The sequence below is a fragment of the Mus pahari genome, chromosome 8, assembly GCF_900095145.1.
Source record: "Mus pahari chromosome 8, PAHARI_EIJ_v1.1, whole genome shotgun sequence".
NCBI classification, from domain to species: Eukaryota; Metazoa; Chordata; class Mammalia; order Rodentia; family Muridae; genus Mus; species Mus pahari.
The window spans coordinates 15784414-15809459 of record NC_034597.1 but is presented as its reverse complement, the minus strand read 5'-3'; the positions used below and the strand labels follow the sequence as shown (position 1 = coordinate 15809459).

General features: G+C 49.7%; 1 protein-coding gene across 3 annotated transcripts in view; it reads left to right on the top strand.

Annotated features, from left to right (window-relative positions):
* The window catches only part of Dlg5 (discs large MAGUK scaffold protein 5), a 115007-nt gene that overhangs the window by 23451 nt on the left and 66510 nt on the right, over nucleotides 1-25046 (top strand). For all 3 annotated transcript variants that reach the window (XM_021203961.1, XM_029541312.1, XM_029541311.1), the window contains exon 2: nucleotides 20154-20222. In XM_021203961.1, the coding sequence (XP_021059620.1) occupies nucleotides 20154-20222 (69 nt within the window). The remainder of the gene's footprint in view (nucleotides 1-20153; nucleotides 20223-25046) is intronic.

Genomic DNA, 25046 nt, shown 5'->3' with positions numbered 1-25046 from the left:
CAGTGTCCTCCCTGGTGGATCACGCGCTGCAGCCAGTGTCCTCCCTGGTGGAGGAGGCTCTCCTGTCAGGGAAGGAAGGTGCTTGTCTCAGCAGCAGCTGTGCAGCTGCTTGGAGTTGTGTGTGGGTAGCTCCTAGCCCTTCAGTGGGCAGTCAGGACTGGAGGGCAGCGGGGCGGGCACTGGTTCAGCCATTATCAGGTACCCAGAAGCAAGGGGTCAGAGGATTCTGGAAACCGTACTTCCTATGTTGTGATTAAGACGTAGCGCTGTAAGTTTTTCTTTATGCAATAGTTTTCTGTTAGGGTACACAAAACGCAGTGACGCACATGTAGTGTTGCTGGCCTGGCTGTAGACCCACAGTTAAATGACGGGTCTGGGCTGTGGACTTTGCTTCAGGGTTTTCTTCTCCACTTCCCTCCCATCTCTTTTTCTTTCTTGCTTTGTCTTGTTCAAGTTTCCCTTGGACCTTGCCATGTTCATGCCCATGTCACTATATGTAATTGGGACTCCCTGTTGTTGCTGTTGTTGTCGTTGTTGTTGAGACATGTAACCTGCTGGCCTTGAGCTCACAGAGATTCACCTGCCGGGGCTCTCAGAGTGCTGGGATTAAAGGCATATACCACCATGACTTAAACATTTAAAATTTTTCCTTTTTAAAAATTTTTTTGAGGTGATTATAATTATATCATTTCCCCTTCCCTTTCCTCCTTGAAACTCTCCCATATACTGCTTCTTGCTCTCTTTCAAACTCATGGCTTCTTGATTTCATTGATTGTTGGATCTGCTTATAGGTACATGTATACATATACACATATGTATATTCCTGAATATAACCTAGTCAGCCTGTATAAGGTTACTTGTGTGTTTTCAGAGCTGATGTTCTCTTAATGGCACAGCTCCCTCTCCAATACTCTCTCTCCCTCTCTCTCTCTCTCTCTCCCTCTCTCTCCCTCCTCCTTTCCCCCTCTTCCTTCCCCTCCCCCTCTCCCCCCTCTTAAGTTAGAGTATTGCAGAACAGGCTGGCCTTAAACACATGATCCTCCTGCCTCAGTTACTCCCAAACACTGAGATTGCAAGTGGCATTTTGTTTTGAAAATTTGCAGACCCCCAGAAAGGTCAGAAGGATCTAGAAAAAGCACTTGTGTAGGCCACACGGAGTTCACCAGCCTTAACACCTGCTTGGGTCCTTCCACCGCTTTCTCTTTTCCTTCTGCTTACATGCATCCACCTCCCTCCCACCCCTTAATTAAATCAGACTTGTAGCCCTCAAGACATTTAACCCTAAATCCTGAAAAATGTGTCACACGGAGGAGGCATGCTTGAAAGAGGATACTGTCCCTGTTTGAGTGACACATCTTTGTAGTCAAGTCCGAGAAATTCATCCCAGACGCAGCCATATCCTCAAGGCTGCTCCCCTTTTCTTTGTAGTGCCCTGTGCTTCTCTTCTGAGCTGCACACCCCAGCCTTACTTGGTTTTCACCTCATGTTCCTGACTTTCTATATTGTCTGCCTTTTATAGTTTTTTTTTTCTTTTAAATTGAGCCTCTAACACACATATTACATTTGGTTGCTGTGCTAGTATTACATTTGAAAAACAAAACAAAGTTGTCTGGGTGTGGTGGTGCACTCCTTTAATCCCAGCACTGGGGAGGTAGAGACTGGTTGATCTCTGAGTTCAAGGCCAACCTGGTCTACAGAGCAAGTTCCAGGACAGTTGGGGCTACACAGAGAAACCCTGTCTCAAAAAGCAAGCAAGCAAGCAAGCAAGCCAACAAAAAACTCCAAACCAAAACAAAGAAAACAACAATACCAAAACAAACTTAAAACCCACCCAAAAAAACACCCAAGAGTTGGCCCCAGTGATTGCCATGTCTGAGTTAGAACGAATTATGACACTGACTTTGATACTTGATTGATCCCCCCAGGCAGCCTTATAATCCTCCAAAGGCCCCCTGAGCTCAGCTCTCTTCTAGAGATGATTGTTAGACTCTGGGGACTTCTAATATGCCTGCATGAGGCTGGTTTCTGTGTTCCGAATCTCTTCTATTTACAAAGTGTGTGCCTGGACAGTTTAAACTATCACATTGAATTTTCAAGTACCCAGGGCTGAAATGCACCCTTGCCTTGCGGATCACAGGTCATATGACTTAGGACAGAAAAGCCAGATACAGTCTTTCAGGAATCTGAGAGCTTTCTTCTGCCTTTGGGGTCAGGGTCAGGGTCGGTCGGGGTCAGGGGTCGGGGTAGCTGGTCTTAGTCTCTGGTTATCTTGCTTGGTCCTTGATGGAGCCTTTGCAAAACAGCCTGAGGTGGAGGAAGGACTGGCTGAGAGGGAAGGGGAGGGGACAGGGAAGAGGACATAAGACTGCTTGACCTGCTGCATTGAATCAGGTCTGTTGATCTGCCCTGTGCCACTTCTGGAGACACCAGGTGGAGTGAGTCATCATAGGACTGGGTTGTTCTGGGTGCTGTCTGTTTCCCTTCCCTTCCCTGAACCCGGGATCACGGGTCTGAGAGGCTACCTTGAGGAGAACCCACGAAGAGAAGTGGAACCAGTGTGTGGCCTTGCTCCCTGGGTGGGAAAGAGCAGAGAGGGGGCATGACCTGGGTTGGGGGGGACATACAGGAGTTGAAATTGTGTTCACCAGGAGAAAGAGAGGTGCCAGGCTAGCCAGGCAAGCTCCTTGAAGAGGGGAGGGGATCCTGGAGTCTCTGTGGGTGGGCGGCGTGGGGGTGGGGGTGGGGGTGGGGTTAGAGGAGGCTTCACTGAGTGAGGGAGCAGCGAGCCAGGCTTGCCTCTGCCTGTAGAGCTTAAAGCCTAACAGGGAGCTCCAAGGGGAATGAGCACTGACTGACAGGGCTGTGTATTTGGAAGAATAAACTTGCTTGGGATTCTGACTTGTTCTTCTGTACAACAGCCACCCAAAAGCATTCCTGTAGGACAATGACACCCCCTTCCCCCCCCAAAAGAAGTACAGGAAACCCCAGAGGGAGCTGTTTGCACAGTGCCTGGGGAGGATGGCACTTTGTCACGTGTCAGGCACCATGCTAACTGTTTCCTTGGTTTCCCAGCGGTCCCTGGCTGTGGCTATAAGCACAGGCTGGATAAAGAATGAGCCTGAGCTGGTTGGTGCAGGAACTGGGATTCCCGACCAGGTAGTTGGGCTCCAGAGCTCACACCAGTAGCAGCCCCAAGATCCTACCTTGCACCCTTGTTGTATGTCTACACGTCCTGGTTTCAAGTAGGTGGTGGAGCCCGTGGACCATCAGGCACCGGACATGGTGGGCCTGCTGGCTCTACACCGTCTCATGTTTCCTGTAAAGGCCTGGAGCTAGTGACTTGGTGCTTAGGAAGGGGGTTTTGACCACTTTAGTTCCCAAGGGACAGAAAGGTGACCCCCCCCCCCCATGTGTGAGAAGGCCCTGAGGCGGCTGCTGTTAGGGAGGGGTGGTGGGACGGGTAGACTCAGCCCAGGAGAGCGGCTTTCACCTCACTGCAGTCGCAGGTACTCATATTCCCTCCAGAGAGAAGTAGGGAGCAGGCTGAGCCCCCAGCCCCCAGGGTGTGGTGACCGGTGCTCCTTTGCACTGACCTTCTGGTCCCTTTGTCTCCAAGCAGGGGACAATCTATGGTCGTGTTTGTCTGTTGCATCCAAGAAACCAGCTGTGGGCACCGCTGTCCAGCCAGACATGGCTTGTGGCCACTGCCTGTTACATACAGGGCCCGTCGGAGCGGCCCCCTAAGACCCAGGTTTTGAGTAAGAGTTAGTGTGGGGGCGGGGGACACTGTAGATGCACCTCTGAAGCCTATTGGAGTCTGTGTTCTCATCCTCAGTGAAGTGGGGCTGATGGTGTCTGGTGTCTGTCTGTCCATTCTTACTGCTCAGCAAGATCAGAGAGGAAGACATGGATGCATTATTGGAGTTCTGAGAAGGACCGAAGCAGAGGGGTGTGTGTGTGTGTGTGTGTGTGTGTGTGTGTGTGTGTGTATGTGTGTCCCTCACTGAACATTTGTGTTTCCTTCTTTCTCCTTTCTGGCCCTGATCCTGGCGGGCAAGAAGGGGCACATGTATCTTTTGATGAAGAATACAAGACACTGAGGTTGAAAAAACAAAAACAAAAACAAAAACAAAAACAAAAAACAAAAAAGAAAAAAAAAGACACTGAGGTTGAAAAAAAAAAGAAAAGAAAAAAGAAAAAAAAAGACACTGAGGTTGAAAAAAAAAAAGAAAAGAAAAAAGAAAAGAAAAGAAAAAAGAAAAAAAAAGACACTGAGGTTGAATCCAGGTGGCCATATGATCGGCATCTTAGTGTCAGAGGCAGGAGGAGAGCCAGGGTTGGTTCCCGGGGTCACACAACCATTCTCAAGACCTTTTCTTCAACCACTTGTTCAGTGCCCACTGTGCTTAGACTGAGGAGGAGAAAGCCACGGCTCCAGACCGAGCTTGGCTTCCCCGTGTCACTGGCCAGCCGTCTGGGTCATCCATTCACACAGCACTCTACTTGAACTTATAGTTGTGGTGCTAGGGAGAGAGCCCAGAATCTTACTCTCGCTAAGTATGTGTTGTTCTGCAGAGCTGCACTCCCAGCCCTTACCGTTTTCATGAAGTTGGAAGACACTGGCAGATAAAGAAATCATGTATATAATCGTATACAGCATGCTAGTTTTTGAACCGCAGCAACCTTGTATTGGGTATCTGCAGGCTCAGGGCCCTGCCAGAGATGCTGGAGCTGTAGATCTAAATAAAGAACTGCCCTGATGCTTAGGAACTCATTGGTGTAACAGTGCCTGGTTAAGCAGTCAGAGGCAATATGGGGCACAGGTGTAGCATTCAAAAGGGACCCCAGATGCTGCCTGCATCTGGCCCTGCTGGAATCTCTTTCCTTATCCGTCAGATACATATACTACATTATTTGGTCTTTGGAGACCTTCTCTTCTGTCTTAACATTCTGAGACTCTCTGGTGACAGTGTTCTCTTGGAGGTTAGATGAAGTACCTTTCTGTTGAAGGTACTTCCCATGCAGGAGAAGGAAGAGCCGGGAGTGTTCTAAACATTGATCTGCCCCTAAGCAGGCTCCTGTGCTCTGGTAGGTCGACTACATTGCTTGCTTTGCCTGTCCAGGCTGTGTCTTTTCTCAGTGCACTGTGGCTTCTGCCTATGTCCCATGCTAGCTTGTTACTTGTACTTGTAAGCAAAGCAGGAATGGATATTATTTTATTAGCTGGAGCACCCCCTGCAGCTGCTGCCACGCCTGCCCCTGAGATCTGGCCTGTGAATGCATATGTGTAGGACCTGGGGCACCACAAATGAAGACAGGGAGGGCAGGGCGAGCTGGACACTTTTGGGCACGTAATGGGGGGCTGACCTGAAGGGAGATATAGGGGTGCAGAGGGTTCTGTTCCTCAGGGCCCACCTTCTTGACTGTGCTGGGAGACTTGGTCCTCAACCTACTGTCAGCAGTTGGTAGAGCTGTCGTGTTCCTAGGTCCTGTGCCTGTGCACTAGTGCTGTGCGGGGCGAGCTGTCTGTATACCTGCTCACCCATCTCCTGCAGCCTTGTTGGAGAACTCTTGCAATGTTTCAGATGGAGTGCTGGGCTGCTGAGTCTTTCCCCTCCACGATCCCCCCCTCCCTCCCCCCCCCCGCTCCTCTCCTTCCCCTCCCCTCCCTTCTCCTCTCCCCTCCATTCTCCTCTCCCCTTCTTTCCAGTCTTCTCCCCTCCTTTCCTATCTCCCTCCCTCCTCTTCTCCCTGAACTCAGGGTTTTATGTGTATTAGACAAGCACTTGACCAACCGAACTACATCTCCAGCCATGACCACAGTTTCTTCTCCTGTGTTCCTAGTGTCTCAAGGCACCATGTGTAGTGTATGGAAGCAGAGGTGTGATAGCTTGTAATTAACCCCACCTGACCCCTTCTGGCATCTGGAGGCAGAATACTGCCCATCCTCCTGCCTGGCAGGTGAATTGCTAGACTGTGTAACTTAATGCTACTTTACTAATTATCTGGTGTGGTCACAGTGTGCCCTTGTTACCACCCATCCACCAGGGTCACAGTTCCTGACTGGGCCAACTGGTTCCACTAATGCTCTAGGCGCTCATGGGAAACAAATGGCCTTTGTGGTAGGTGGTGGGTGCTCCAGCTTGACCATGCATCTGCGTCTGCACTCAGGGCAACCGGCTGGGAACAGGTACCCAGGACAGACTGGTTTTCTCCATGGTGCAGTGTAGAGTCTCAGAGAATGTCAGTCCTTTTCTGTTGCCATTGTTTCTGTCTGGAGACTTCATTGGTTTCCATACTTGCCCTTGCCCGGGGGACATCTGGGGGGTTATAGGTTTTCCTGGTGAGATGCTTAATCTGTCCCCTTAGACAAAGGAGCGGAGACTTTTGGAAACTTGCTGTGTCAATTTTGGCAATACTTGCTTTTTTCTTGCAAGGGTCTCTTCACCATTTCCCGAGGCAGCACTATTACTCAGTAAGACAGCACACACATTGAGGATGACGTTAGCTCGGATAAAACATGAAACTTGAGGAAGGTGTCTATATTAACAGGTCAGGCTGAATCTCAGAGATGTCCTCACTGTAGAATCTGTTTTCTCCAAGTGTAGTGCTGGCATGGAAGTAGATTTCTGATCATTTGAATTACCAATGAGAATCCGAGATGTTACAGTTGCCACATATCCCTTATTTTAGCGCTTCTAATGTGTTCTTTGAGACGGTTTTATGAGGAGCCAGGAAAAGGTCTTAGGAGAAAAGGCTCTTTAAAATGGTTCCAGAAAAACTGGTGAAATTGACAAATCTTGTCTATAAGCACTAGAGAAGATTCAATCATTCGTTGTCTCTCTCCGTGTCTCTCTGTCTGTCTGACTCTGTCTCTGTGTCTCTCTTTCTCTGCCTCTCTGTGTGTCTCTGTCTCTGTTCATGTAGAGGCCAGAGGTCAACATTAGTAATCTGCTGCAATTGCTCGCTACATTACCTTTTGATTTGAATAGACTGGGTCATGAAAAAACCCCAGGGGGCCTGTCTCCACCCCTCCAATCACTGGGGTTACAGGGCCTGCTGTTCCTAGCTCTCTATGTGGGTGCTGAGGATCAAATGAGGGTCCGTATCTCATGCTTATGCAGACAGCACTTTACTGACTGGGCTCTCTCTGGCCCCATTGGTAACACTCCTTATTCAAGACGTTTGATTTTTCACATTCTTTTGTTCCAGCTCCTCCTGTAAGACCTTGCTGCAGGTCATCTGGAGGGGGGATATGGTGATACAGGGGTGGAGTGGGGAGGCTGTGGGAGGAAGAGAAGAGCATGGGGGTGGCCCCTATATTTGTGCCTCCTACCCCAGCCCAGGCAATGTATTCGGCTCTTCCTGTATGCACTCCTTGCCTGCTCTGTGCTGGCATCCCGGAAGTCCTTCCGACCGGCCTGCCTCGTCTTTGATGCAACCACCATGTATAAAAATCTGTCAGAAAATGAAAAAGCAAGTTGTATTCTCAGAGTGTTTGCCCCTGAGGAAACTGCGTGTTTGCACAAAATCCTATCTGACAGTTTCCATTTAAGCCAAGAATCCCGGAGCCCCACAGGCCCTAGGAAATATGAAAATTGGCACTTTGTGGGGGCCGCTGCCGATGGTGACTCGCTGTTGGAGTCCCGTCTGCCATGAGAGATCTGAATTTGTCAGATGAAGATCATCGCTGGCCGACTCTGCCTTTGCCGCAAGCACACCCGCTGCTTGTCACTGTAGGACCTGTTTGTCTGCCCCTCAAAGTCTCCTCTTTGTTTTTCTGAAATGTGATGAAATGGAACGTGCTTTTAAAAACAGATAATTTCTGGTGATGGCCTAGGCTGGCTTCCTGGCCTCAGCCACGATACCTCTGCTTCCTTTATCTCATTTTGGCTGATGTGACATTGGCAGTGACGACTCGGATTTTTTTCTCTCTTCTTCTTAGTAGTCTTTCCAGATACATTCCTTTTAATCACCCAATTTCTTTACACAGACGCTGAAAATCTAAAAGCATATTTTAATTATGTTGGTTTACATTTCCTACTGACTTTCCCCCCTTTCTATTACCAAAGCAATATCTATTGTTAATTAAGAGAAGGAAAAAAAGAGAGAGTATATAATTGTTCACAGTAAAGAGCTTTCTATATGTGTGTGCTTGGGGCTACACTGGGGGAGAGGTGGAGTGGATGGTTTCAGTCTGTGCACACTGCATCCCTCAGGAACAGCCTGCCAGCCTCACAGGTGAGGAACAGGCAAGGCTAGTGTGGGGCTTACAGACCAGAGGCAGCTTGGTGGCTCTTACAGATAGGAGGATGGTGCATCTGGCGGCTCTTGGCTTTTTAGAATCCTGGGTTATTTTGTTAACCTCTGAGAACCTCAGGGTTCTTACTATAGAATGGCCCCTGGGCAAGATCTCTCTCCCCAGCATGCTTCAAGCTTAAGGGCGATGTTTCTGCTTGACTTCTGTTTTATGGTGGGCGTTTATACTAGGGTGGGCTACACACGGCCTGGCATGCCTAATCGCTGAAAGGGCATGCCTCTAGACCCTGTGAGGAGAGAAAGAGGCCAGAGCCTGTCCTCAGAGGGCCAACAGGCTCAAGCTATAGGGTTGCTTTGAGTCTCTGGGGACTGGCATACTGTGGTTTCATTTGCTGCCCTTTGTGGTTGCAGATGTGGATTTTTGGTTTTGATTTTTTTTTTTTTTTACATAAAATAGGGAAATATTTTCACTTATTGCACAAGACCAACCCTCCCTCCCTAGGGCCCCATGTAAAAGATAACCCACATCCTCTTGCGCATTTGAAATACTTCTGCTCCCCTTCCCCATTTCCTGTGGTTGTGTCTGGGCAATCTGAAGACTGTGGTGGGGCCAGATTTTTGTGTGAGATGGGCAGAGGCACTGTTTTTCTGTACTGGGAAGGAGTGGCTGGCCCTGTCAGCTGGTCCCTGGAGGATGAGGTTGGCCACGTCCTTGGATCACAGTGAGCACTTGGGTCACTGAGATAGATCATTAGGTGAAATTGGAACTTGATAGAAGTTCTGCTTTGGGTTTTAGGGAGGTGGTTGTTCACGGTGTGTCACCCTGCTTTGGTGGGGCTGGAGGGTGACCTGTACAGCCTTAGCCCCTGCCTGAGTGTATGGGTGTGGCAGCCCCTTGCTCAGTGCTCACCCAGAAACTCCTGCTGTGAACTGGGGAGAGAAAACCAGGGAGAGCTAAGTGGATTTGTGCAGGGTTCTATGAAGTCATTGTGTCCTGCGGTTCGGGGAATGGCCTCTTTTCTCTGGAGGCTACTGTTTGAGAATCCATGCCAGGTGCTAGATAATTGGGAGTGGTGATTTTGCACATCACCTCATCTGAGAGGATGGCTGGGACTGTGGGCTTCGGGCAGGGAGTTACAGAAAAAGTCAATGTAAAGAGATAGGTACCATTTGTTTTTTTCCTGGGGGATTCCCTTTAATCCTGCTCCTTTAAGAGGTGTGGAGGGGGCTGGAAAGATGGCTCACAAGTGAAGAACACTTGCTGCTCAATCCTGAGGGCCAGAGTTAGTCTCCGAGCACACACCCTGGTGGCTCACAAACAGTTAGGCTCCAGTTTTACAGAGTTCCAGTGCCATCTTCTGTCCCCTGTGGGCACTTGTACAGATGTGTGCATACGCTCGCACAGACCCGGAAGTGTACACTCCTGTAAATAAGATAGAACTTAAAAGGAAGGTTTGGAGAACAGGTTGGATTGTGGAGTTTAATTCCAATTAGCAATGAATTAGAGTGAGCCTACTGAGCACTGTACCCTTTAGAATAGCTCCTGGAGGCAGGGCCAGCCCATGGAAACCCAGCAGTGACACTCAGTCCTCCATTTTGCCCACAATAGAGATCACTAATAACACCGGGCTCCCTTTCAGATGTGTGTGCAGGCTTTTGGAGCACGGAGCTTCAGAAAGGGGCATAGTGGTTCTTTCTAGCTGCCCCTTTTGGTTTCTAGTTTTTAATATAAACTCTTTCTGTCCCTGGTGGGAAAATCAAGGCCAATTAATCATCTACTTAACTGCATCTTTGGGAGAGCATCTCTGACTTTCGTGTCTAACTAGTTTCTTTTGCACATGTGTGTGGGTGTGGAAGCTAGATGACAAGCTCCTGTGAGAGAGGGTCTCTCAGTGGCCTGGAGTGGCCTGGAGTAGGGTGGATTGGCTGGCCAGTGAGTCCCAGGCATCCACCTGTCTCTGCTTCTCTAGCACTGGGATATGATCAGCCCTCTCAAGCTCTCTCGTGGTGCCTTCTAGAACATTTCACTCTCGTTCTTTCTGTGCCTCTTCCAGAAAGCCTTCTTTCTTCTGCCTTCACAGGTGTATTTCCTGGAAGTCTGTCCTCTGGCCTGCGCCAGTGTCACTGCCCATCAGTGTTTAGGAAGTCCTGCATCTGGCCTCTCCTACCTCGGCTTGTACTTACCAAAGGGCATCACATCAGCAGCCCGAGGTGCTGGACTTGTGTTGTGCAGCCTCCTCAGTAGGTAGACATGTCTAGTAGCTCTGGACTTGAGTGAATGTCAGCAGGCTGTCTTCATGGGGTCTCTGCTATGAGTTGTTTGCAGTGCAGTGGAAAGCAGGGCCTCACAGCATGGGGAGGCAAGTGCTTCAGCCCTGAACCACCTCCCCAGCATGGAGACTTGTTCTTTAGTGCATCCAGACTGGTGCATTTTGGTGATTTTATCATTGCTCGGATCCAGCCCCTTTTCAGTTCTCTGCCCCGGCTAACAGTGTACCCTTCTTGGACACCAAACCCCTCAGCCTGATGCTCATAGCTCTCTCTCTCTCTCTCTCTCTCTCTCTCTCTCTCTCTCTCTCTCTCTCTCNCCCTCTCCCTTTCTCCTTTGGCTTTTGGACCACCCTCCCTATACTAGCAGTTTAGGGGACCATCCTGAGTGGTCTTCTTCCAGGCTCTTTCTTCCTCTTTCTTGTTCACTTTGAAGCCTAGCCTGTCTCCATACTGTTACCGCCCGCCCCCACCGCCCACATGCTGGCACTGTCCGAGTGCACTGTCTGGCTCAGCTCCAGCTCCAGCTCCAGCTGCTGCAGTTCCTCTTCCTCCTCCTCTTTCTCCATCCTCCTCCTCCTCATCTCATGTAGCTCAGGCTGGCTTCAAACCTTGAATCCCCTGAGTACTAGATTTTAGACCCGGGCCACTCTCTGATACATGTGCTGCTGGGATTGAGCCCAGAGTCTTGTGCATGCCAGACAAGCACTGGTCTACTTCAGTTACACCCTCGGCTGTTTGTACTTTTCCTTGTGTGCACATGTATGGGAGGAGGGGTTTTGAATAAGTATAGAAAGGAAAAGGGGTTACTAGAAGAGGGAGGAAAAAAAAAAGAAATACAGAAATACATACACACTTTCCAGAGGTTTCTTCTTTTACTTGGAGGAGAGTTTTACATCCCTTGTGGCCTGTAAGGTCACCTGAGCCTGCACTGTGACCTGCAGCTTACTCCACCCAGATTGTATAGGTCTTCTAACAAGCTGGCCCCAGGGGCCTTTGCACTCTGACCCTGCTTGGAACAGTCCTCTTCCAGCTGTCCTGCACTTCCCTTGGGGTTTTGCTCGGGTATGAGGTCTTTAGAGAGCCCTTCAGTATTCCTTCATTTCATTACTTCACTGCTCATCTGCCTCATTGTCTGTTGTATCCCCATGAACTTCCAGCATTCCCTGGGTATGTGCATGCTAGTATGTGTGTGTGTGTGTGTGCGTGTGCGCGCGCGCACACACACACACACACACACACACACAGGTGTGGAGGTCAGAGGGCAACTTGAGGGAGTTGGTTCTCTCCACCATGTGAGTCAGGCTTGATGGCAGATGCCTCTCTTTACCTTCCGAGCCATCTCGATGACCTTCTCTGAGCACTAGAGTGGGTACCATCTCCCAGTTCAGACATGGCCACCAAGGGGAAGCACTGTGGGGAGTGCACCACTCCTTCTCTTCTGCTTTGATTGGCTGATCGATGTCCACATACAAGTGACAAAGAGGGCTGAATTAGAAGGTAGGTTTGTTCAGCATGCAGCAGAACCAAGGGAAGACAGAGCTGGCCTGGAGCTGGCCAGGCTGACAGAACAGTGGAAGGGCAAAGAGGCTTTTGTCTTCTTTTATCTTAGTTACTCTTGCTGTTGCTGTGATAAAATACCCCGGCCACAGTGACATAAAGGAGCAAGGGTTTGTTTCGGTTCATAGTCTGAGGTTATAGTCCATCAGGGTGGGGAAGTCATAGCAGCGAGATTCTGAGATGGCTGGTCATCTTACCTCCAGAGTAACGACTGCTTGTGCTCAACTCAGAGTCCTCCTCCTCTCCCTCCACCTCATCGTCTTATTGGTAAATGCCTTATCCCAACTTTCTCCTTTCTTTACAGTTGATGATCCAGCATAGGGAATGGTACTACCCATAGTGGGTAGATGGTCTCACCTCAATTAATGCCATCCAGATAATCTCCCACAGCTGTGTCCAGAGTGATAATCGAGAGTAACCATCATGTCTTCCTAGCTTTCAAAGATAGGCTTTTATTTAGACAAGGAGAGTAAGTTGTAATAGGTGGCACACAGGTCCTTCATAAAGGACTTTCTACCAGTGACCCCTCCAGGTCAAAGAAAAAAACAAAACAAAACAAAAGAACAAAGGCCGGACACTCTCTGCCTGAGCCAGTTCACAGGCCCTGACGTCTGTTTGCTGCCCCCTTGCAGGCATTACCTAGGAAGCTGAGATAGGTTCTGGAGAGCTTAATGAGTTCAAAGGTTGTTGCCCTGAACTCTTGCTCATTGAGTCCTCTTATCACCCAGTATTGCTCCTATTCAATAAGCACGGAATAGTATGGGAGCAGCTGACTTAGGGCTACACAATGGAACACACAATGGGCAGATCCCCAGCCACTTGACATCCTGAGATGAAGGAAGGCAGTGGAGTCTGTGGGACAGGCAGGCCAGAGACCCAGGGAGGTGTCCTCTTCTCTTGGTGGGCGTGGGAGCCGAGACTCGTCTGGATGCAGGAGCTGGCCAAGGAGAGACTGTTCAGGGATCATCATCCTTTCTGTGTGGCTCCTACAGCTCTAAGATAGTTTATTTCAAGACATTGTTCATTATTAATCATTGATGATATGGACTGGAGCCTGGAGTGACTTGGCTGTCACTCCCCATCTGATGCAGGACAAGGCAGTGGTACTGTGGTTAGTCTCCTCCAGTTGCAGGCCCTGGTCAGATGTGGCTGTAGTCATCACTAATGAATTCGTGACTTTTTGCACCTGACCTACCTCCCACACCCTGTGTGCTCCCATACTCCCCCATGCCCAACTGGCATAGCAGTGGTCTACCTACTTCTGGCCAAGTCTCAATACCCTGCCTTGAACCTCTGGTACCTTTTGGGTGCAAGTATGCCACCTATCCCAATCAAGAATGACGACAGGAAACCAGGCTTGTTTTCACAGTGGAAGGCAGTATTAAAGGTTGTCCCTACCTGGTGCTGGTTGACAGCCTTACACCTTTCTCTTCACCTCCCACATAGAGCTCTGCCTATCTGAAAGGGGTTAGTGTTCCCAGGCACTTGCCTATGGTGTCTGCAAAGCCTTCTGTTGGTGGGCTTTCATCCCGATAAAAAACAAACACCAGACTTTCCATCCCCACCAGGCCAACAAGGAACAAGCAAAAGGTTGTGTGTCTCCATTAATTCTGACTTGCTTGTTTGCTCTTCTCCACTGTTTCATGTCATGGGTTCTAAATGGGAGAGGACTTAGAGAGGCAAACCTGGCCTTCAAGTTTCCTGGAGTCCTGTCTTCCAGATTCCAGATTGAACAGTACAGTACAGAGCTTCAGGCACACTGTGTTCTTATTCCCCCTTCCCCCCCCCCCCATGCCACTGCCCACCCACCACAGGGGCATGCTCCCATGGCCTGGGCAGTGGATGAACACCTTTGCAAGCTAGATTAGTTGTCCTTTTGATGACCCCAAAAGGGGAGGGATAAGCTGAAGGTACCTGTCCTCGGACTTTGCACCTCCGAGGGTGGAGAACCTATATCAAATCCTCATGTGCAAGCCCTGTTGTTTTCGGTGGGTTGGGCACATAGAGGACAAATCAAGTATGGTCCGAATCACCAGATGCTGTGCACAGAGTTGGTCGGCATCCTCGCACCCTCAGAGGAACCCCTAAGCTGTGTGGGGCAGGCAGGACTCCCTTGACTGACTGACATGCCTTAGTCTGTGTGTGCTGTATCCTGTGGTCATGGCCACCTCTCTTGTTTCCTGAAATGCCTGAGCTTTGTCAGCCTACAGTGTTGGGTCTCAGTATGTACAGCCTGGAACAGGGGCTGCCCTCAGTATAGTGTTTTCAGAGACTTCCCTAGTCCAACACCTCAAACAGAGACGCCACCCACCATCCTTATCTCCACAGTCAGGAAGAGAGAGAGGCTGGCCAGTGAAGACTGCTCCATGGTCTTTATTCTTCTCTAGGACGTTCTGCCTCCTCAGAGCCCCAAGGGCCCAGACTCCCAGGGTAGCATGTGTAGAATATGACCTCTTTGCCATTAGTAGCTCTACCTTAAACAAGTCAACTAACTGAGAGCCTCGGTTTCCTCCTCTGTAAAATGAACCTAACGAGGACCTCAGGGTCACTGTGGGAGTTAACTGAAGCCGTGTCTGCAGTGTGACCCAAGCATGCACAGTCCTAGCCCTTATCCCGGCCGAAGACCCATTAGCCGCTACCATCAACCATTAGCGAGTGCCGCGCAGTCTGCAGTCTCTTTATGGACTGTGACTTCATCAGTGTCGCAGCCTTCCATTTAGGCATTGCAGGCGTGGAGAAGGGCGGGGTAGGAAGGGCCTGCTCACCAGAATCTAGTCTCAGCAGCTGGTGCTTAGGGCTGGCTCTGTTAGGTGTTGTTTCAGACAATCTCAGTGGAGCAATTCAGTTGACCCTCGCGGGACTTTCTCGAGGAAAGCATTCCTGTCATCCCCACGTTACAGTAAACCTATGGACACACAGGGAGCCTGAGGGTATGGGTGAGGTATGGGTGGTTTGGGGAGATAAGCCCAGGGGAGCTCCAGTCACTCCATCTCCTTTGGCCTAGAGGCTCAGATGGGAAGGACTCTCTCTTAACCCCCGAGCTGTGCAGCCTCTGGAGCTTCTGAGCCTGTTTCCTCTCACCTGACCCAGTGCCCTGAAGAGACACACGTGAGTCTGGGAGCCATCAGATGTGTGGGTTGTAGTTCCTCAGGTGTGAGTGGGAGGAGGAGAGCAGGGTGGGGCAGGCACCTGCTGCTGATACCTGCTGTCTTGGGCCTTGGAGCCCACTTGCCGGTTGGTTGAGTGGTAAGAGCTAGCCCGTCTGCGGCCATGCTGTCTCAGGATGCCTGGTGATCATGGACCTCGGCATGCTAGTTCAGCTGCAAGTATGAGTCACCCAGCCCTTACAGTTCCAGGTGACTGGAGGGGTGGGTGATGAGACACTCCCTGGCCTTGCAGGCTGCTGAGAGGGGCCTGGGGGTCTGAGTTGTTCCCTCATCACCATAGTTCTGGAACTTCTTTTGAAGTCTTGGTGACCCAGGAGGACTGAGTCACACAATAAACAGAATTAGCAGGCCTGAGCTCTTCTGAAGGATGTAGATTATGCTTGGGGGGGGGGAGGGGGTCAGTCACTGAGTGTCTCTAGGTCAGCTGTCTCTCACAGGTACCTACTCCCCCCAGGGCTTCTGTGGAAACTTCCATGCACAGCCCCACTCTCGTCTCCCTGCTAACCGTGCTTCCTGTCCTTGGTCCCCGCACTACTAGTCTGTGTCCACAAGTCCCTGGGACTTCTTTAGCAGTGCAGTGCCAGGTCCTCAAGCAATTCCTCAGTGGGCAGACAACCCACATAGGTGACCATCAAGACCATATGTCCATCTGAAGCTGACCCCAAGCTTGTCTCCTGTGGGAATGTCCAGTCTGCTTAGGACCCCACACGTAAGGCTGCTCTCCGGGGGTCCGGTGGTCTGGGCTTCTGAGCAAAGCACGCTCCTCCACCATAGAAGCGTTCTAGGATGCCTTAGGCTTCTTCTGGGAATTTGGGAAATTGTCACATTCTTATGGCCATGGTAGACAGTCAGGCTAGACAGGACATCCGAGTATACCGGGCTGAGGTGGGACTCTTGTAAAACCCCAGAGGGAGATGACACCAAACAATTGCCCCTCAGGAAGCTATCAGCTTTGAAAAGATGTGGTATAGTTTGTGTGTCTGTGTGTGGGTGGAGTGGGGTTGTGGGAGGAGGAGGGACAAACTCTTCAGCCTTCTGCCAACAGTCCTGAGCACATAGGGCCTTAAAGACAATAGTTAGGAAGACAAAACCCTGCTCAGACAGTGTCATCTTTGGGCCCTTTCCCCCTAATGACGTCCAAGGCTCTAAGAACATCGTTAAAACCGGGCCTTGTTCAGTCTTAATCAGTGCACAGGCCAGGGACCCTGCCAGCTGCCTGTGCTGAGGGGCCAGGATGATGCCCAGAGATTCAAATAAAGATGTCACTTTGCCCCGAGGAAGGCCTCATAGCCCAGTCAGGACTTTGGGGACAGGAAAGAGGAACAGAATGTATTGGTTGCAGAAATGTGAAATGTACTCCCCCAGTTAGGGAGGACACTAGTCAGGGAGGAAAAAGTGCATCTGCCAAGCTTAATTAACAGTGGAAATTCGCCATGGGGAGGAGGAGGCGGCGGCGATGTGTGTGATGGGGGAGGCTGCTTTACTGGAAGATGGGACAGTGCGGATGCCAGTAAGAGAAAGAAACGAGCCTTCATTTCTATAGTGCAGGCAGAAGTGCCAGGCTGGGTTGAGTTGAGCACAGGTTTGTGGGAGTGTGACTGGGAGCATATACTTGTGCCTGCTTTCCCAAGTGGGTGTCTTTTCCAAAACAATCCACCATATAGCAGCTGGCCAGCCTTCCTGATCCCAGTGAGAAAAGGAGCTGAAATATGGTTCTGAGAGTTTGTTTCTTACAGCTGTCTGCTATGGCCTGGTTGTGCTTGACTTCAAGGGTGCCAATTTTAAGAGAGGACTTAAATTTTGCATATAAGTAATGTTGTACAGATCAATTAGCTTGCCATTATGCACCACGTGCATACACACACACACACACACACACACACACACACACACACACACACCACTACCACCACCACCACCACCACCAACAACAAAAACAATTAAAAAATAAAAAAAGAGAGCCAGGTATGGGAAGGAGAGGCATGGGGGGAGGGTTGAAGGAGGAAATGGAAGGGTAATGATGTAACTCCATTATAATCTTGAAATAGAAAAAAATTACTGAAAAAAAGAGACGAGAATTGTATGAAAGGATGGACATCACCTGCAGATGATGCTGATCAACTTGTAGCAAATCTATGTGTATGTGTGTGTGCATTGTATACTATACATATGTCTAATTAATATTCTAACTAAAAACCTTTGCAGTGTTCTCTTTCTGGTGCAAAAGTGCACAGATGTGAAATGCACAGCAAGATCCTGTTGTGGAGCTGGAAGTCCAGCTCAGTTGTCTAGCATGCACAGAGCTCTGCGTTCAGTCCCCAGCACTGCATAAACAGGGTGTGACAGTGTACTTGGGAGGCAGAGGCAGGAGGATCAGGAGTTCAAGGTCAGCTTTAGTCATGTACTTTTAAACCAGTGGATACTAGGGTGGGTAGGACTCAAGATTCAGGAGCATGAACATGATGGTGGTGGCGGCAGCGGTGGCTCCTCCTCCTCCTCCTCCTTCTTCCCCCTTTTCCCCTTCTTCTTCTTCTCCTCCTTCTCCTCCTCTTCCTCCTTCCCCTCTTCTCCTCCTTCCTTCTCCTCCTCCTTCTCCTCCTCCTTCTCCTTCTTCTCCTCCTTCTCCTGCTCCCTCTCCCCTCCCCCTCCCCCCTCCTCCTCTTTTAACAGGATCATGGAATTTCACAGATGGATGGAATATTTTTGGTTCTAGTGCCCTGCAAATGATGTACAAATGGCCCTGTGACAGCCATTCCAGGGGAGCGCTAGGTCCCTCTGCTGCCTTCCCTCTATGGATAGCATCATCACCTGCTGTGGAGATGCTAGAGGACATATTTCAGCTTAGGACTATCCTGTTGGAAGACTAGTTATCTACCCTCTTAATTCCTGCTAAACACCCAGACTCCTCAGCCGCCTGGAAACTTTGGTGCTGAGGCCACTGGTCCCTTGTTGCTCACTGGCCTGTTCATGTGCCCTGCCTCCTGTTCCCAACCCCCCAGCCCCCCAGGCCCCCAGTCCCCCAGTCCCCCAGTCCCCCAGTCCCCCATACCTCCATCCCCCCACCCCCAGTGTATTTTGTTTAGTTTTTGTCTCCCTCTTTATCTTTTCAGATAGGGAGGCCTGCCAAGTCCCTGGCAGGCCTTTGTATTGGAGCTCTCTGATCTTCCTTGGGGACCTCATCCTCACTCAGTCTCCTCTGTCTGGGGGTTGGGGGTTGTCCTTTGCTTCCCTGAAGGTTTCCTCACTATGAAGCTACGGCTGCCCCAAGTCTCCTTCCTCACTTCCCTTCCTTGTTCACGCCCACCCCCACCACATTTCTCTTTCTCTACTTTTTTCCTTCTGAGAGTATGTAGGTCTTGGGGATGCAGGGAAGAGTCGAGGGGAAGAAGGGAAGAGAATCTTTCACATCTGGCTCCTTCTGCCTCTGGGTAATTCTCAACAGCATTCTAATGTCAGAGCCCCAAGGCTTGTTCAGGGGCCCTACAGCAAAACCTTAGCTGTGCTCAGCCACCTGGTTCTAGGAACAAGACATTCCCCTTGGTGCTGTGTTGGGTAACCTGCCACCCCTGCCTGGTATGCTTTTCTGCAGCCCACCGTGCAGTCTCCCAGTGGCTGGCATCGCTTTGCCTTCTTTAACTTTGCATCAGCCATGGCCTCAGAGAGCAGTATGCACACTTGGTTTTTACATCAGTGTGACATGTCACTGATGCAAGGGGACAGGAGCTTGTGTGAGGCTCAGCCTCTTCCTCACGCAGGGTGGACCCAGGGTCCAGCAGGCCAGGTGCTTTGCTCAGTATGCCGAGTGCTGCTGACCCAGCATCTCAACGCGTCGCTTATTTATTCCTGAGGCTGGCAGGCTGCACCTGGTATTGAAAAATAGTTGAGAGCAAACCCTGATGGCAGTGTGCACACAGTAGATGAACGACGTTGGGTGCCCACTCACCCCCTGCTCCCACCCTACCCCAGTTGGGAATTACATCAAACAAAAATGCACTACTCTCAAGTTTGGCAACTTTGTGATTACTCTTAAGTTTTTAGGTAACTTCATTTTTTATTATTAAAATTATTATTATGTTTGTTCAGTGTGTGTAGAGGCCTTACAAGTGTAATAGCATGTGGCTGGAGGTCAGAGGACAACTTGCAGTGGACAGTATATTTTTCCTTTTATCTGTAGGACCTGGGGATTGAACTCAGGTCATCAATTTTGCTGGCAAGCACTCTTTCCTTTTGAGCCATTGTTTTGACTATACGTTTACTCTTTTTATCTATCCATCTATCTATCTATCTATCTATCTATCTATCTATCTATCTATCTATCTATCTATCTATTGTTTGTTTGAGCCAGGATTTCTCTGTGTAGCCCAAGCTGTCCTGGATCTTGCTCTGTAGACCAGGCTAGCCTTGAACTCAGAGATCCACCTGCCTCTGCCTCCTGAGAGCTGGGATAAAAGGCATGTGCCTCCACTACCTGGCTTACTAATTTATTATTATTATTATTATTATTATCATCATCATCATCATCATCATCATCATCATCATTATTATGTGTGTGTGTTTGGGTGTGCATGCGTATGTGAGTACAGGAGTGCATGTATGTGTGTGTAGGTCACAGGATAACTTTGTGGAGTCAATTCTCGCCTCTCTGGGGTTGAAACTCAGATGGTCATGTGGGACAGAAGACAGCTGGCAGCCTGGACTTCCCTCTACCAACTGCTCAGAGCAGTAGGGTGTGAGTGTGAAGAAAAAAGGTAGGCACAAGGTGCCAAGTCTGCCCACCACATCTCCCTCTTGACCTGAACTCCAGGTTCCCAGGCCTGGTGGAGCAGGCTGACATAGCAGAGTGGGCTGTGGCAGAGTGGCCCGTCTGGTTAGTGACATTGGTTCCCTTTCTGTCCCCAGGGTCCACCTACAGCGTCCTGTCCATCATGCCCTCAGACTCGGAGAGCAGCAGCTCCCTCAGCAGTGTGGGTGAGTGCTTCCTTCCTGGGGACCTTGAATGGGCTATGGCTTGGATCTTGAGCAGGGATGGCCTGGGAGGGGGTCCCTGGCACGTGGCAGCAGTCCTCTATCTGATTATGTGTGAAGTCTTCTTCTGATGGCACAGTTCTTGTTTTCTTTTGTCAACAACAGTCCGGGTTTGGTATTAGAGAGGTAGGTGTGGGAGACAGGACTGCCTTCCTTATCACTTCTTTAGGGTGTGAGCAGTGAGTCTGTCCAGCCCCCCAAAAGTTGCTTGTTAAGATTGACCCCTCCTGCTTGTCCTCTGCAGTAGGAGTCATGTGCTGTCCTAGGAAAGAGGCTAGTCCATGCTGAAATGGATGTTTTCCTGAGCCTAGGAGAGTGAGACCAGCCCTGACTCAGGTCTCTGTGCTGGCAAGAGGCCATATGATTTTCTAAGCTTCCCGAGCTTCTCGTGTGACCTTTGCCCTGTGCTGCACCCCTCTATTGGAAGCCCCGATGTTTTATATGACTGTGATGGATGGACCCCTTTAGTGGGGCCCTGGAGTTTATAGACTTGAAGGAGCACGGGAGATCTTGGTCTAGTCACTGCGCTTCCCTGCTACAGAGAGATGGGAAAGACAACATCCACAGAGGGAAGTACCATGTCTTAGATTCCCGAACCAGCTAGAGCTGACATCCCTCTGTCAATTCATGCTCTGTAGTGACAGTTTGGGAATTTTGGTTTCTTTAAAAAACACAGAAATATTATAAGAATGTGTTTTTGTCTTAATCCCATGTATGAGGATATAGGGCTGCTTCGGACAGTCCACAGCAGCTGACGATGATTTGTCTCATGCTGTAGGAGAGGCATGGTATTGCCAACTGAAGATAGTTGCTTTAATTGTGTGACATTTGGAATTCTGGGACCTTTTTGAGGGTACATAAATGCTAGGGCCCCATAGGTGGGGTTGGTTGCAGTTTGTTAGTAGCTGTGCTCAAAAAAGAAATAAAATAAGAAAAAAATTTCTCTCCATCTTCTATCCTTTTTTTTCTTTCCTATCTAGTGTGTGTGTGTGTGTGGGGGGGGGGGGGCTTGTGGAATAAACGGTAGGAAAAGGAAAAACCCATAAAGTAGTAAAGACCAGCTACAACTTTCTGAACTCTTCATACCAGGTACTGTGTAGGGCTTGTGGTGGTCCTTTGACTGCTGGATCTCAGGATAGAAACTAAAATAATCTCTTAGAGAATGGGAGGGCAGTATGATCAGAGGCAAGCAGGTGCCAGGAATGGGCTCTGAGTGTATCTTCCGGGTTGCCTTTGTGTAGTCTCACGGACTGGGACTTCAGTCATGGACATGTGTCTCACAGATCTCAGGGGTCAGAGTCCAAGATCAGAGACTTGGCAAGGCCTTGTGCTCTCAAGGCTTTGGGACAGAGTTTGCTGGCAATTCTCATGGCAGCTTTCTTCATAAATTGCCCTGTCACCCTCCACTCCTCTTCTCTCTGTCTTTGTCTCTTTTTCTGTGTACATGTGTGTGTGTGTGTGTGTGTGTGCGCGTGTACGTGTGCGTGTACGTGTGTGCGTGTACGTGTGCGTGTACGTGTGTGTGCGCACACGTGTACTCATGCACTATGAGCACTCTAATCACATCAGGTTCAAGACCTGTCTTGGCCACTGTGGCCTCAAGTTGCTCGTCTGTGAAACACTGTTTCTAAATTTCACATTCTCCTTTTCCTGGATCAGGACTTCCACCTCTGAAAAGAGCGCCTCATAGCTGTCATGGCATCTGGAATTCAGGAGGGAGGTTCCAAGGAGTCTGGAATTACAAGTTTGCCTATGGGTCTGGCTCTTCAGGACCAGGGCTGTTAGGATAAATAGGAGGATGTAGCGAGCCATTTGTTTCCTCTGTCTTGCTGCTCTGGTCTCTTGTAAATACTGTAGACACATTCACATTGTCATTCTGAGCTGGCGGTGACAGCTTTCCAAGGAACATGTGTGATCTCACAGGGGGTCCAGAGAGAGGCCCTGCTTCTTCAGGCATTTACTGTTTATGTCAGCAGTTTGAGAATGAGCAGGAAGATGAGATTTCTATTTTTCTGTGAGGGGTCTCTATGTAGCACAGGCTGACTACAAACTCTTGGTCGGTCTTCCTGCTTCTGCTTCCTGAATAGAGGGAGTCCAAGCATGGACCACCCTGCCTAGCTCTGGGCTGAACTCGAAGGCAAGTTGGCCCTTGTGCCGGGGGTCAGCCGTGTCCCCTGATACTTCTTGAGAGTCATGAACAGGCCAAGAGCAAACCTTTGATGTGTGTCCTATCACGAGCTCAGTCTGCACTGGCTGTGCCCAGTTCTTTCATGCAAGAGCTGGTTGTATTCCTGTGGTCAGTCCTCTCAAGCTCACGGGAGCCAAGATTTGCTTTTCTTTCTCTTCTGTTCACAGCTGAACACCCACGCCCACTCCTTAACCAGTAAGGAAATGTGTGACCTCATATAGCAGGCATGACTATGATCAGGCTGGGCACAAGAGGATGGGGCTTTGTGCCCTCAGGCCTATGGGGAGCTGCCTATAACAGCAATTTAGCTGTCATAGCCAGACCTGACAGCACCCAGAGCTGTGAGGTCCAATATGGAGCTACTGCCAAGTGGCTCTTTACATATAAATGCCTTTAAAGGTAGTGATGATATTTCTAGTCACATGGAATTGATTCTGTAGCCATGTATGACCAGGGGCTTCCATCTTGGATGTCACAGGTGACAATCCAGAAGAACAAGATCGCTAGTTCTCGTAATGGTTCCATATGATCAGAGACACCCTCCCCAGGAGCCCTGGGGAGGATCTTTTCTCATTGAGGGCAACAGAGTCACTGATGTGGCCCTACGCCTGTGGTACAAGCCTGACCCTGTGCCACATTCCTGGGTACTCAACAGGGGTCCAGGTTCCTGACCATCTAATGATCAGAAACTCTGTGGTAGGGCTAACCATCTGCAGTTAGTCCACCACGCTTGGGTGGGAGGTAAAATGTCTGTGATGGGCTACATTTAGTCCATTGAGGAGACTAGGCTAATCCTCCTCATGGCTAGACGGTTCTTGCTGGGCCAGTGCCTTCCAGTGAGAGGCAGAGCTTGCCATTGGCATCCTGGGGTGGTGGTACCCATAAGGCCAGATGGATACCCACTTTTATTTGGTCTTTCTATGTGTGCCTTAGGAAAGGTAAGAAAAGGTCCTTAGAATAGAGAGGTCACCTCCATGTTCCTGCTTTGTCCCCAGATGAAACAGTGGTGAAGGGCAAGCTCTATTCACCAGAGGAGGCCTTGGTACATCAAGACTGGAGGTAGAGCGCTTTCAGTCTTGTTCTGAAGCAGTGTCGTCGCACTGTGATGAACACTCTGACTAAAAGCAGCTTCGGGAGGAAGGGTTTATTTGGCTTACACTTCCAGGTAACTGGAAGTTCACCACAGAGGGACTCAGGAACTGAAGCAGGAGCAGAGGCAGGCATTTCAGAGGAAGGTTGCTTCGTGGTTCCTTCCCTTCTGCCTCCGGCTAGCTTTCTCATACAGTCCAGGACCGCCTGCCTGAGGAATAGTTCTGTCCACAGTAGGGTGGGCCCTCCACCGTCAATCAGTAACGGAGACAGTTCCCCTACAGACATGGCAGAGTCTGAGCAAGACAGTTCTTTGATTGAGAGTCCCTCTCCCAGGTGACTCTAGTCTAAGTGTCAAGTTAAATGAAAACTAACAAGTCTAAATGTCTCCTGTGTCCCAGGCTGAGTGTGAACAAAACAATCTGGAATTTCTTACCTTTTTGCCACTACTTGATTCATGCTGGGGCTTACAGGTGTACCACATCTAGTGTGTGCTAGTGGTGGGCACAAATGCAGGGCTCTGTACATGCTGGTGAGTGCTCTCCCGACTAGGCCAAAAAACCAGAATCTTACCATGAAATCCAGGCTGGCAGTTATCCTGCCTCAACTCCCTGAATCCAGGATTGGGGTACCACACGCTGCCTAGGAGTTTTTTTTTTTGTTTTTTTTTTCCCCTAGGTGCTTGAGGTTTTTCTGTCAGCATCATGGTAGCCACAGTGTTCTTCTGCTGGAGGCCTCTTGGGGGATAGCTTTCATCAGCTTGTCACATGGCTTCTCTGAGGACCCCCCATCCTATTGTCAGCTGTGCCAAAGAGCTTCCCTAGTGCACTCTTAGGCTTCTGACCCAATTCCGCAGAAGTTTCTCATCTTGAGCGAGTCGGGAGGAAACACTCCTAGTCACTGTTTCGGAAGCTTTCAGCTCCCTGCAGATGGAAGTAGTGGGAGGATTCTCATGTGCCAGAGAGATGGAGCCTTGGCTCGTGGGAAGGACTGGTGTGGAGGGATGTCCTTGTGTTCCAGGAAAGGTTCCTGGAAAGGGTAATGTGGCTTCTGTTCGGGGAGGAGCCAAGTCAGCAGGGAGGCAGGGAATATTCCCTGTGATCTCAGCAGTTTCTTCCCTGGACAACCTTTAATCAATCAATCAATCAATCAATCTATCTACCCATCCATCCATCCATCTTTTGAGACAGGGCCTCATATAGCTTAGGCTGGCCTTGAACTCATCACAGGATGACCTACAGTTGTGATCCTTCTGACTCGTCCACTTTAGTGCTAGGATCATACGTATGCTCTATGACACTGGTTTCTACAGTGCTAGGATTGAACCCAGGGCCTTGTGTGTGCTAGGCGAGGTCACTACCAGTCGGCTATATCCCCAGCCCCTGTACACACACACACACACACACACACACACACACACACACACACACACCTACCTTCTAGTGGTTCTGTTATAAAGCTCCAGGACAGTCTATTGTATCCCAGGGAAG